At 37.4% G+C, this 13,909-nt stretch overlaps 1 protein-coding gene, 1 long non-coding RNA gene and 1 other non-coding gene across 3 annotated transcripts; 2 read left to right on the top strand and 1 right to left on the bottom strand.

The window, feature by feature from the left end:
- Positions 1-4,897: 4,897 nt before the first annotated feature.
- Positions 4,898-5,530, bottom strand: LOC113296487. Its single transcript, XM_026544793.1, has one exon. It carries the CDS (start codon positions 5,528-5,530, stop codon positions 4,898-4,900), a length of 633 nt encoding a protein of 210 aa, XP_026400578.1.
- A 2,047-nt stretch (positions 5,531-7,577) lies between these two features.
- TRNAK-UUU lies at positions 7,578-7,649 on the top strand. Its single transcript has one exon. It is a non-coding gene; the product is annotated as a tRNA-Lys (tRNA).
- A 1,012-nt stretch (positions 7,650-8,661) lies between these two features.
- Positions 8,662-11,377, top strand: LOC113300291. The gene is made up of 2 exons (XR_003335681.1): positions 8,662-8,782; positions 11,048-11,377. It is a non-coding gene; the product is annotated as an uncharacterized LOC113300291 (long non-coding RNA).
- Positions 11,378-13,909: the final 2,532 nt, after the last annotated feature.

Consider the following 13,909-nt stretch of genomic DNA (forward strand, 5'->3'; position numbering starts at 1 on the left):
TGCTTCATCCCATCAAAGACCTGGGGACTTTTCTCCGTCTGTCAGCCCGTCATCATCCTGATGTCATCACTAACGCCTTATGTTGTGTACTCATGGGGGAGCCAAAAATACCCAAAGACCAATCATACGCGAAGGACATGCCTAGCGGAGACAAAGCTAAGTAATTATCCTTATACTAAATGTTTTATATCTATTAGGCATATTCAATACATTTTAAAATATCTTAGTGTTGAGACGTCTAAATTCCTCAACACCATTACTGTGTTGCTAGGCAAGCTTCCTCAGCACATTTTCCTCTTGGTGTTGAGACGTGCAAATTCCTCAACACCACTACTGTGTTGCTAGGCAAGCTTCCTCAACACATTTTTCCTCTTGGTGTTGAGACGCGCAAATTCCTCAACACCGCTACTGTGTTGCTAGGCAAGCTTACTCAACACATTATTCCTTTTGGTGTTGAGACATGCAAATTCCTCAACACCACTACTGTGTTAGGCAAGCTTCCTCAACACATTCTTCCTCTTGGTGTTGAGACGTGCAAATTCCTCAACACCACTACTGTGTTTCTGGGCAAGCTTCCTCAACATATTCTCCCTCTTGGTGTTGAGACGTGCGAATTCCTCAAACCACTGCTGTGTTGCTAGGAAAGATTACTCAACACATTATTCCTCTTGGTGTTGAGACCTGCAAATTCCTAAACACCAGTATTGTGTTGCAAGGCAAGCTTCCTCAACACGTTCTTCCTCTTGGTGTTGAGACCTGCAAATTCCTCAACACCACTACTGTGTTGCTAGGAAAGCTTCATCAACACATTTTCCTCTTGGTGTTGAGACGTGCAAATTCCTCAACACCAGTGTTGTGTTGCTAGGCATGCTTCCTCAACACATTTTCCTCTTGGTTTTGAGACGTGCAAATTCCTCAACACCACTACTGTGTTTCTAGGAAAGCTTCCTCAACACATTCTTCCTCCTGGTGTTGAGACGTGCAAATTCCTCAACACCACTACTGTGTTTCTAGGAAAGCTTCCTCAACACATTCTCCCTCTTGGTGTTGAGACGTGCAAATTCCTCAACACCACTATTGTGTTGTTGGGCAAGCTTCCTCAACACATTTCCCTCTTGGTGTTCAGACGTGCAAATTCCTCAAACCACTGCTGTGTTGCTAGGCAAGCTTCCTCAACACATTCTTCCTCTTGGTGTTGAGACATGGAAATTCCTCAACACCAGTATTGTGTTGCTAGGCAAGCTTCCTCAACACATTCTTCCTCTTGGTGTTGAGACGTGCAAATTCCTCAACACCACTATTGTGTTGCTAGGAAAGCTTCCTCAACACATTTTCCTCTTGGTGATGAGACGTGCAAATTTCTCAACACCACTGTTGTGTTGCTAGGCATGCTTCCTCAACACATTTTCCTCTTGGTGTTGAGACGTGAAAATTCCTCAACACCACTACTGTGTTGCTAGGCAAGCTTCCTCAATACATTTTCCTCTTGGTGTTGACATGCGTAAATTCCCCAACACCACTACTGTGTTGCTAGGAAAGCTTCCTCAACACATTTTCCTCTTGGTGTTGAGACGTGAAAATTGCTCAACACCACAACTTTGTTGCCAGGCATGCTGCCCCAACACACACTCCTCTTGCTGTTGAGACGTGCAAATTACTCAACACCACTATTGTGTTGCTAGGTATGCTGCCTCAACACATCCTTTATCTTAGTGTTGAGACGTGTAAACTCCTCAACACTCACTACTGTGTTGCAAGGCATACTTCCTTAACACCTACATCCTCTTAGTATTGAGACGTGTAAAATCCTCAACACTCACTACTCTGTTGTCAGGCATACTGCCTCAATACATTATAGTGCTGACGGCTCCACCACCTCAACACTCATCTTAGCCTTTCAAAGGAGCGCCATCTTCTCCGCTTCATAGCCATCCAACAACGTCATCTTCTTCGTTCCTTAACCAGTAGACAAAGATGTCGCACTGGTGCCAACGACCCATGGCCAAGATGAATCTATGCAAAATACGCCAGTACAAGGATCACAGATTTCTCATGCCTTCCACTAAAGTTTAGTTGAATTTCCTTGGCGATCTCTTCACGTCTTGCTCTCTCGATTTTTCTCTTGTTTGTCACCATCTCATGCTTACCCCACAACAATGCCACTGTTACGTGCTAAGCAGGGGACTTAATGTTGATGGTGGTTTTTAGGTGAAGGTTAAAATCGTAAAACCTTGCATTTGATGTGACGTCACTCTGCAAGGATGCGGTGCCGCGAGTACTAACCTCTCCACCGACATATTTATTGAGCGTCTCAATATACTTTTATCCATAACACTCTGTAAATTTCGGCACCTCGTCAATACAAGACCCACTGAGTACTTTCATGTGCTATGTTCCACAGCAGCACCCTTAAATCGGTATGGCATGACGTATTTATGTTCACTCGCAACGGAGTAGCATGAACCTCCAAGTACCAAAGTTAAGGCCATCACACAAAATGCTCAGACGGAAAGCATACCGCATTCTGTAGATAAGGATTTTTGTGTGGCAACATACAAAATCCAGCCAATTTTTGTGATAACCACAAAGAACTCATAAACCCGACTAATTTTCCAAATTAGGGTTTTGTGCCCCGCGCAGTATACTAGACCCTGTTGGTCGAAACTATTCTTAGCCAAACTAGGAAACCAAATCCGCCATAGCGCACTAGAAGTGTGGTCGCGCCCTAGCATGTCGGTCTTCTTTCCATCGACCAATCAGGTCTCCTTAAACTCGCCACGCTCACTAGAAGAGTGGTCGCGCCCTAGCTTGCCGGCCCATACTTTCATTGACCAATTAGGTTGATCCAAACCTGTTGCAGCCTCAAAAGAGGTCGCCATACTAAGTCGGCTTCCCAAAACGCGCCAACATGCAGACACGCATGCCACACGCGCATGCTACACGCGCATGCCAGACGCGCATGTTGCACGCGCATGCCAGACACGCACGCCAGACGTGCATGCCAAACGCGCCACTGCCAATTAAAGATAGTCATGATCGACGGCTAGCTTTCCTTCTTAGATGCAATCTCAGCCATCCAAGTTCGCCACCAAACTAACATGGCTTGTGGAAACTTTTGAGCGAACATGACGCGAAACCCTAAACTAGCACGTCGCTATGCCACGACTACTGGCATGCCACCATGCCACAACTACTAGCACGTCGCTATGCCATGGCTAATAACATGACACCATGCCACATCTACTGGCACTCCTCTATGCCTGGCCACTGGCATGCCACCATGCCACATCTACTGGCACTCCTCTATGCCTGGCCACTGGCATGCCACCATGCCACACATAGCAACCTGCTACACGTTTTCCATGAAAATACTCGAGACATCAAAACATGTCACAGACTGGGGGATACTCATCAGAGTATTGGTCTGGCAGTTTACAACGTGCGGCGTGCAATGCGCCCGTTACAAGAAAGTGTCATGAAGTAAGGCAATTAATGGTGGTAAAAGCAACGGTGTAACCAATTCATTTCCTTCATCATGGAAGCATAATGACTGACGGTTACACGAATTCACTTCCCTCATCATGAAAGCATAACGCCTCACGGTTACACGTTACTCTTTTCATCCACCACTAAAACATTTCCACTTCCTACGAGACCAGGGTACGTTTTGTTACGACTTATATAAATAGGTCTCACTTATTTCCACCAAACGACAAGTTTTGGTCAGGAGAACAATACCACATCCAGAAATCACCTGGTAGCTTCCCATTCAGCTCACCAGTTCAAATTTCGGTTACAAGTCACCAAAAACACCCACACTTTCAGAATAAACTATTCTGGTTTCAACACTTCCTTCGCTTCCCTCCCTAAGACCAACCCTTCTCCTTCATTTTGTGACCGAAGCAAGCCTGGAACGACCATTTCTTGGTTTAGGCCAGGATTATACAGATTGATCTCTCGAATCAAAAGTACTCACGTTCAGTACATTATTTTGGGTTTACATTAGTTTCTCACCCACACACCCGAAATTACTGAAATCAGCAGAAACGGTTTTCACCCACAATCAATAGGGTGCAGCAAGGTTTATAGAAGAAAGGGGAACCGATCCTATGAACATGTGCAACACGTTTTCAGGAAAAAGGGAACTGATCCTATGGACATGTGCAACAAATATAAGTTAGATGCCATATATATGTGGGAACCGAACATATTACCTAGTCAACCGAATTTTGGAAAGCTAATGTGACTATGCACAGTACTCACGTGGAAGGTAGAACCGAAACTTATTTTGGTAGAACCGTTAAACCCATGATTGTGATTGAATGTTTATGTGATTAATCGCGTAGTTCTTGAAAGTCAGATGAACCAATTCTAAACTTGTTTGGAAGTGTGGCAAATCGGTTTCAAGATTGTAAGTGTGAAAGAGAAGTTACAAAGTAAGGATGTCGACATACTTTGAACACGTGCTATGAATGTTTATTTCTTTAATTGTTCAAAGTTATTCCTTAATAGCTAAGGGAAGAGAATCCCAGGATCGAAACATAAGTAAGTTAAGAATCTTTTAATTAAGGTTATTAATTTCATTTTGTATGGAAATATAAGAATTATTAATGCGCATTTACTAATTAGATTTTCTAGGATTAAATATCCAATCATACACATTAAATATCTCCTCTCTTTCTTATTGGTGATCCAGTGACTAATAAGTGTTGATCCCTTAACCTAATCTGCACAGTCACTAATTGACAGCTAGCCCAACAAATAAAGGTTACAAGGAATTAAATGACTGAATTGGTAAAGCCCACTGAAGTTGGAAGAAATAGCAATCCCACTGACTTAAGGGATTAGCAAGCCCACTTATTAATGGACCGTAGGTACATAACAATACCCACCCCTTTTAAGAGTCCTTGTCCTCAAGGACGAAATGAGGAAACTGAGCTCTAATGTGACTTGTATCTTCCCACGTCGCGTCCTCTGCTGGTGCACTCACCCACTGAATCAAGAATTGAGGAATAGAGTGGCCATCACGGAGTGTAAGACGGGTGTCAAGGACTGCAGCTGGTTCCACCAAGGTAGCTCCATTCTGATCCACCACTGGTAGTGAGGGTGAAGAAGTAGAATGTTGACCAATCTTTATCTTGAGCTGAGACACATGAAACACCAGATGTATGCGAGACCCAACAGGTAGTTTCAGTTTGTACGCGATAGCACCAATCCTCTGCACAATCTCAAATGGTCTGAAATACTTAGAAGAGAGTTTGAAATTCTTACAGATAGCCACTGAAGTTTGACGATAAGGTTGTAATTTGAGGAAAACCATATCACCCACTGCAAATGTCCTTTCAGTCCTGTGTTTATCGACAAAAAACTTCATCCTTGTTTGTGCTTTCAGTAAGTCTTCTCGGAGCATTTGTAACATGTGGTCTCTGTCGTGTAAGTAATCCTGAACAGCTTGTACAGAAGTGGTGGAATGCAGGGGAAATGCCAAATGTGGTGTTTGATAGCCATATAAGGCTTGAAATGGTGTCATGCGCAAGCTAGTATGGTAATTCGTATTAAACCACCACTCGGCTAATGACAACCAAAAGATAATCAATTATTCTTTTGGTTAGGACTTTACATGACCCCGGGGTATTGGGTGGGATATAACTAAGTTTCGAATCTTGGTTGCTGTCACAAATGTTGGAAAATTAGGCTAAAACATAGGACGAAGAAAATAGAGAACCGAAAGGAATGTTGTATCACTGGAGCTTCAAGACCATGCGATTCTTTTCAGCAACTATTTCGACCATTCCCAAATAATTGGCGAGTACAACCGGTCAGCGGAATATTGCTTTCAGGATACAATGAAGCCCTAACAACGTAATTGGATTCAAGAGTTGTACTTCCCTTGACCCAACCAAGAACACAGTATTTAGATTCTGATGATGCTTAGAGAGAAAAGAAATCAGATGGTTTAGATATGTTTTCCATCATGTGAATGAAAACAAATCATCACTACTTGTAGGGAACTCATGCCTATTGGAGATGCCTCTTCATTCTCAAAAGACACCAATAATGTCTAATGGGAATGGATGTGTCTCTTGTGAACCATCACACCCTTTGGAGATGCCTTTTCATCTCCAAAAAAATACATTGGATCAATTCGGCGCCGGACGCTCCCATTGTAGTGGCAAGCCAAAAAACTAAAACCGTTTTATTTTTTATATTAAAAAAAATATCCAACAACAAATGGCACCCAGGTTTGCATCTGTGTATTTACTTCTTTGAACAATTCTTAGATTTTAGAAATAATTCTCACTATCTTGAATTCAAACTACCTAGAAATTGAATTCCATGCTTCAAAATTTATGTGTTTGCATGATTATTGATGAAATTGATAATTGCGACATTCTTTTTTTTTCAAATGTTTATTTTTTCAAAATATTTATTTATTAATATATCATTTGCTGATAAATTTATTTGTGAATTCACTGAATTTCTTTAAAATTTATTTTTAATTAACTGTTAATTTAATTGTCTGTAATAATTTATATTTTAATAAATAACTACATAAAATACTAGTAAATTAGTAAATCGATATTACTAATGAAATAAATATAATATTATTCAAATTAATTTTAAGTATAATATTAATTAAATATAATATAATATTAGTTAAATATATTAGAATATTAATATAATATAGTATAATAAATATAATAAAATATATTAATGTAATATTACTATAATATAATATTAATTTAATTACTTATTAAAAAAATGTTAATTTTAAATATTACATTATTAATATATATCATATAAATGTGATTTTTGAAGTGAAAAAAATTATTTAAATTATTATTTTAAGTAAATATAATAATCATCTTGGAATTCTTTGAATAAAACTACTATTTTTTAGTGAAAAAAATAATTTATCAACAATAATAATTAACTTTTATGTAAACATAATTGTAGTGGAAATAATTTTATACTTGAATTGAAAAATTATTCGAATTATTAATTTAAATAAATATAATATTAAATAATAGAGTTTGTTATTTTAAATAAATTTATTATTTTAAATTTTACATTTAATAATTTATCAACAATACTAATATAATTATATAATTAGAAAAAATATTTTTTTTCCATTTTTTAGTATGAGAAAAAGCAAAATATTATTAAAATATTAAAAATTACTAATCAAAAAATATCATAAATTCAAAAATAAAATAAAATATAATTATATTTTAATTACCAAATTAAATCTATAAGTGTAGGAAATGAAATATTGCTTAAAGAAAAAAAGAAAGTAAAATAAATTGAATTTCCAAAATGGTCAATGGGAGGAGTTGGAAGGATGGAGCTCTGACTTCCATGGGGGAGGTGTGATTTCAATTTCCATCGAATGAAGGAGTTCCAACTACCTTGAACTCTAATTCCATCCATGCCAAACACACTAGGATTTGAATTCCATCCATGCCAAACACACTAGGAAACTTCTACTGCTACTCAATCAAAGGTACGATGTTGTAGGTCAGACCAAAGATAAATAAAAAAAATGCAAAATCCAGTTCAAGAAATGACGGGAATCAGCCGACTTAGCTCAGTGGTAGAGCGCGTGACTTTTAATCCCGTGGTCAAGGGTTCGATCCCCTTAGCCGGCGTTTTCCTATTCATTTTTTTTTTTTACTTGGTGAATTTTTCGTATGCCATCCAAAACGAATGTCATAATTCTTTGGGTGATAGGAGTATAATCACACAGTACGCAACCAATTTGTGAAGAAACCATGCCTCAGAATCCTTCCCCCGATCCGCCTTGGCGAGATGCTCCAGCGAAGAGTCGACTGCTTCCTCTCTGTGGATGAATCTAAGTTTACCAATGACGTTAATCATTTTTCCATCAAAAAAATAATGTGAAGAAATTTCGGTGTCTGTTTCAACATAATTTCTAAGTTACTAAAACAAAAATGAACTGTTGATCAGTTAACAAAACAAAAACGAAACATGTTGATAGTGGGATTGAACCCACGCCCTTTCGGACCAGCGCCTTAAGCTGGCGCCTTAGACCAACTCGGCCGTATCAACATTGGTGTCTGGATTGCAGGCAGCAGAGAACAAACAAACAAACCAGTATAGCATCTTATTGGCCTTTTATGCCGACACTTTAACCGGTGCCTGGTTTTATTTCTTATCGTAGTTTTAGATCTCACCTGTTTGCACGAAATTTAAAATCGTAGTTTTAGAACGAATGGCGCATCCTCATAAGTCATACCACGTATTGCTCATATTTATATGTCACTACAAGAAAGTGAGTCTATTGCTACACTATTTTGCCACACATCGGCATAGACTAGGGCAATATGTAGGTTTTAGCCTCACTACATAAAGGTGTGGCATTAAGTGAGACCTTTGGCCACACCTATAAACAAGCGAGGCAAGAGAGCACCGTTTTGCCTCATTTAACTTTTATGTATAGCAATAAATTTATTTTATGCCATGTCAGTGTGGCAATATGCACAGCATAAAATAATTAATAAAACTTACACTCTCTTTTGCCACACAGGCGCTGCAATAGCTATTTATAAATAATAAAATAAATAAATATAATACGTTTCTTAATGAAAAGAAAATAAAAAAATAAATGGGGTTACTTCACGTGATATGACACGTGCCCATGAACATTACTAAGACGAAGAAAACGAAGAAAAGAACCGACGGAGTTTTGAGTTCTTCGGCGGCTCTTTGTACAGCAGAATAGGTGAACTGATGACAAGGGTATTGTTTACCCAAAATTAAGGTATGATTTCTTAATTTCATTTACAGTTTGATCATGTCTAAACTCGTATTTGGAATAATTTCTTAGATTTGGGGATGTTTCTGGTTAGGGCGGAGCTAGAAATTCATTAAATTTACTTTTGATTTTCATCCCCAAAATCTTTTTTTTTTTTTTTAAGATTTTGAGATATATTAAATCAAAATATGAAACAAAGATCTTGATTATTATCTGGTATGCGTGATTGTATGTAATTAATTACTTCTGTATTCAAGTATAGTTAAGTGTCATGCAAAATTTTGTTTTCATAACTCTTGGGTGATGGTCTGGCAATGTGTATACGTCTTCATTGACATATGCGTCTTAATTTTTGAGTATAACTGGGTAACAAAGTCAGATTCTTGATCAAAATCCAGTTACTAACTGCACTTGAAAAATATCCTAAGGTCTTAAGCAGTGAGCCTTAGGGTGAGCTTTCCAATCTTCTTTACCATTGGCAGATTAATGTAATGGTAAAAAATCTGAAGTAGGCTTCACTTAACGTTTCAAGCTAGAGATCATATTTCAATCATGTTAAACTTAGATGCATTCAGATTGGCACGGCCGGTCCTGCATCTTTTGTGGACTGATGCAATTTCTTTTTGTGGCCCCTTATTAACATTGCAAGGTTTTAGGTCACCATGTTATCTGTTGTGTTTATTTGGATGTTATGGTTATTCACTTTCTGAACCCCCTTTTGTTTCATGTTTTAAGATATCGCAGGATAGTTGCCATTGGCATTCCTCTGTTGACCTGATGATAATTTACACTGCCAAGAATGGATAAATGACAGTATTTGTCTACTTTGTTCTATTTTGACAAATTTTAGTGAGACTCTAGGCGTGCACGTTTCAGGCAATGAGTGTGTATTACTTGTGGACGCCGGACTGGAAATTCTGGTACAATTAAATATTTCAGTTTTCGTATTCTGCTTGTAGCTGGTAGTGGTAGTCATGGTGTGTCAGTAATAGTTCCTCCTGGGTACACTTTTAAACTAGCGTCATGGCCATGGGCTATCATTCCAAATGGTAGATTCTGGTGAATCCGCCTAGGCAAAAAGAACCTCACATAATACCCACCTCTTGATTCTAAAGTACTTACTTTTGGACATCCACACATTCTATCGATTATCAAAATATCTTTAGGCTAGTATAGGAAGATTTTTTATTTTTTTGGCCCCCTCTAATTTGTGGCCTCAAGCGAGGCTTTTCTTGCTTTAACTAGAGGGCCGGCCTGCAGACTGGTAACAAGTATTTCTCCCTGATTTTAAGTTTCGATGAAGTCTTCAGTAGTAATAGGAATGTGGTACTGTAAATTCGGAGATTCGTGTAGATTCAGAATTGGTGTAGTATTTTGATCGCCATCCTACTTCGAAGAACTTGCTAAAATCATGCGAAATGTGAGTGTCTGGTTTCTAGCTTATAGAAACCAGAAAATTTCAGTAGTGCATTTGATATTTTATTGTAGCAAAATTTTGGGCATTGTAATTGTTTGTTTGGGGTTTTTCAGCTTTGATTGTGGCTTTTAGACTGTTCTTTAAAGTTCTCATCTCCAGCTACATATGTCTTTGTCTGAAAAGTTGAATTTCACATGATACATCCTGCTTGGTGAGGTTTTGATGGTCCATTAATAATCTAATGGATACTTTGAATTTTCCTATCTGACATTGCACGATCAGCGTGCTTTATCATCAACGCTGAACCGGATACATCTGTAGCCATTATCTTGTTAAAATCTTCCAAGTTGAACTCAAGAATACTCGAAAAAGATCCACTGACACCTGCATTACAAGCAAATCTACTCATGGGTCAATGAATTTCACCAAGTTAGTGTTGCTGACAGTATGCCATAGTTACTGACAGAACGGCGATAGTTCTAAACATAGAACTTAGGAACACGCTAGAAACATTTCAAGAGTTAGATGAAGAACATGAGGAGCAACACAATTATGTAGTACTATTGTACAACTGTGCAATCAATTATGTGAAACTTAGATACATTCAGATTGGTAACAAGTATCTCTCCCTGCTTTTATGTTTCAATGGCGCCTTAATAATAGGAATGTGGTACTGTAAATTCGGGGATTCAAGTAGATTCAGAATTTACTTTTTTCCTTTTATTGGTGTAATATTTTGAACTTGCTAAAATCTTTCGAAATGCGACTGTCTGGTTTCTAGCTTTTAGAAAATTTCAGTAGTGCATTTGATATTTTATTGTACCAAACCTGAGGAATTTTTTTAACCCGCATAGATAATCATGCAACCAGTGCAGCTGAAACTGACCAAGACTTCATGAGCTGGACTCGGAAAGAAATTGAAGGAGAACAGGTTATTAGAAGTACAACTGACGCTGATAAAGACGTTTGAGATGATGATGACAGTGATAGTGATCACAGTGATTGTGAACGCGATGATCTCGTCTAACATGTAGTGAAAGTTAATATTGAACCCTATTGTTTATTTGATGTTTTTCCTACTTTATTTTAGGTTTGATTGGAAGGAATATTATTAGGCAATTCAGACTTTGAATGAACATATGCAGGTTAATTTAAGTGATGGGGAATAAGATACAGAACATTCAGTTATATAGGTTGCATATTACTTCAAATTCTCCAATTAAATTTGATTTTCTTTCAATTTTCCTATCAAGTTTCGAGTGAATTTACTTTCAATTTCTGATCACGACCAAGAAAATTAATAATTTTCCGGATTACGAGTGGACTTACTTTCATTTTTCACGATTCCAATGAATCGGTACATTCAAGTTCTAGAAGAGATAACTCGAGAATTGATCTAAACAATTACTTTCAATTTATGATCATGATCAATTTATCATGAAAAAGAAAATTAACAATTTTCCGGGTTACAAGTAGATTTACTTTCATTTTTCACGATTCTGATGAATCAGTATATTTAAATTCTAGAAGAGATAACTCGAGAATTGATCAAACAAGCTTTGTGGACATTTTACTTTCAATTTCTGATCATGATCATCAAAATTAACAATTTTTAGGGTTACAAATGGATTTACTTCCAGTTTTCACGATTCTGATGAATCGGTATATTTAAATTTTAGAAGAGATAACTCGAGAACTGACTAAACGAGCTTTATGAACAATTTCCTTTCAAATTCTGATCATGATCAAGAAAATTAACAATTTCCGGGTTACAAGTGGATTTACTTTCATGTTTCACGATTCCAATGAATCGGTATATTTAGATTAGTGAAGAGATAACTCGAGAATTGATGAATCGAGCTTTGTGAACAATTTACTTTCAATTTCTGATAATGATCAAGAAAATTAACAAATTTCCGGGTTACAAGTGGATTTACTTCCAGTTTTCACGATTCCGATGAAGTGTATTCAAATTCTAGAAGAGATAACTCGAGAATTGATTAGACGATCTTTGTGAACAGTTTCCTTTCAAATTCTGACGACGATCAAGAAAATTAACAAATTTCCGGGTTACAAGTGGATTTACTTCCCGTTTTCATGATTTTGTTGAAGTATATTCAAATTCTAGAAGACGTAACTCGAGGATTGATTAGACGAGCTTTGTGAACAATTTACTTTCAATTTCTGATCATGATCAAGAAAATTAACAGTTTTCCGGGTTACAAGTGGATTTACTTCCAGTTTTCCCGATTCCGATGAATCGATATATTTAAATTCTAGAAGATTTAACTCGAGAATTGATTAAGCGAGATTGGTAAACTATGGTTCCGAACACACTTAATACCTGTTGAATGTATTTTTAATTTTGCGGTCAACTCTAGCTAGCTTTGTTTAACTTCAATTTCCGATCAAGAAAGTTAGCTTTGAATTTTTTCGAAGGCAAACCTAAAGGACCCAATCAAGGACCCAATCAAGTGCGATATTATGACGCCATTGGGGTATTGCTAAAACAATCTCGGAGGTTCAACTGGACCAAGCACTGGGATAAGCAGGATACAGTGGCGAAGGATTGGCTGTGGGGCGAATTTCAGGTGAACATACTTAACAGAAGTCAATACCATGTTTGTTTATTTTGCGTCCCATATGATTAGTGTCTGATGTTATGGAAAAAAGAATTGGTAAATGCGCCTACTGTTTAAAAGTTATAATAATAATGATAATCTTAGCACACTGTTCTGTTCGGCATTGTCAATGTGCAGCACGTAATGCTCTTGTTGATTAGATGCTAATGTATCCTGCATGTTAATTTGTTGGTAGATATGAGAAAAAGTCCTTGTTCGATTAGAGAAGTTGTTTAAATGGAAATGCAGCTTGGCAGGTCGGCAATATATAATTGGGTTTGAAGTTTCTATGGATTTAACAAGAGCAAGAATATAATTACGGTGAAAAGAAATCATATAAATATTATTCTTTGTGCTTAATTATTTCTCAATTCATATAAATTTTCTCATCCTAATAACGTATATCGTCTAACTGGAGTCAAATGCTAAACGTTAACAAGAACAAAAAAAAAGTAATCATTTAGTAACTTAACATCGGTCTGGCTAGCGTCACTCTTATAGGTAACAATCAGGATCCATCTCTAATGGAGGCCAATGTGGTCCACAGTATTGATACGATAAATTCTAGAACAACACTGCAACACCGTTCAGTTGTTTTTGCTGTTATTGGCCCTTTCGTTTTAGAATTTTTGGTTTGATAGTATTTTCGGTTATGGTGGATGTTCACAGATATAGTCACTACAAGTTATCATTTTTTGTCTATTTCAGGATTTTTTCATAATAGATGGACGTTATAAAACTGCCAACCTCTCTATAGCTGGTGACATATTTAGGGGAAAGAAAGGTACATGGAAGGGAAAACACTTTACACGGCACGATACAACTGCAAAACGTCTTGCAGATAAACCAGCTGCTTTAACTGAAGGGGAGTGGAAGGATCTCGTGAAATTCTGGGAAACTGATGTAACACACCAGGTAAGTTCACACATCTTATATGTATGGGTTTATGTTTTGGTTATACATCATGTCTGATTAATTCTGCCTTTTGTATTCGTAAGAAATTTTCCGAACAAAATGTCAAGAGTAGAAGCTGCCAACAAGTAAAGCACACAATGGGAAGGAAAAACCACGCTCGATGCAAAGCTGAAATGGTAC

Source organism: Papaver somniferum, chromosome 7, assembly GCF_003573695.1.
Source record: "Papaver somniferum cultivar HN1 chromosome 7, ASM357369v1, whole genome shotgun sequence".
Lineage (NCBI taxonomy): Eukaryota > Viridiplantae > Streptophyta > Magnoliopsida > Ranunculales > Papaveraceae > Papaver > Papaver somniferum.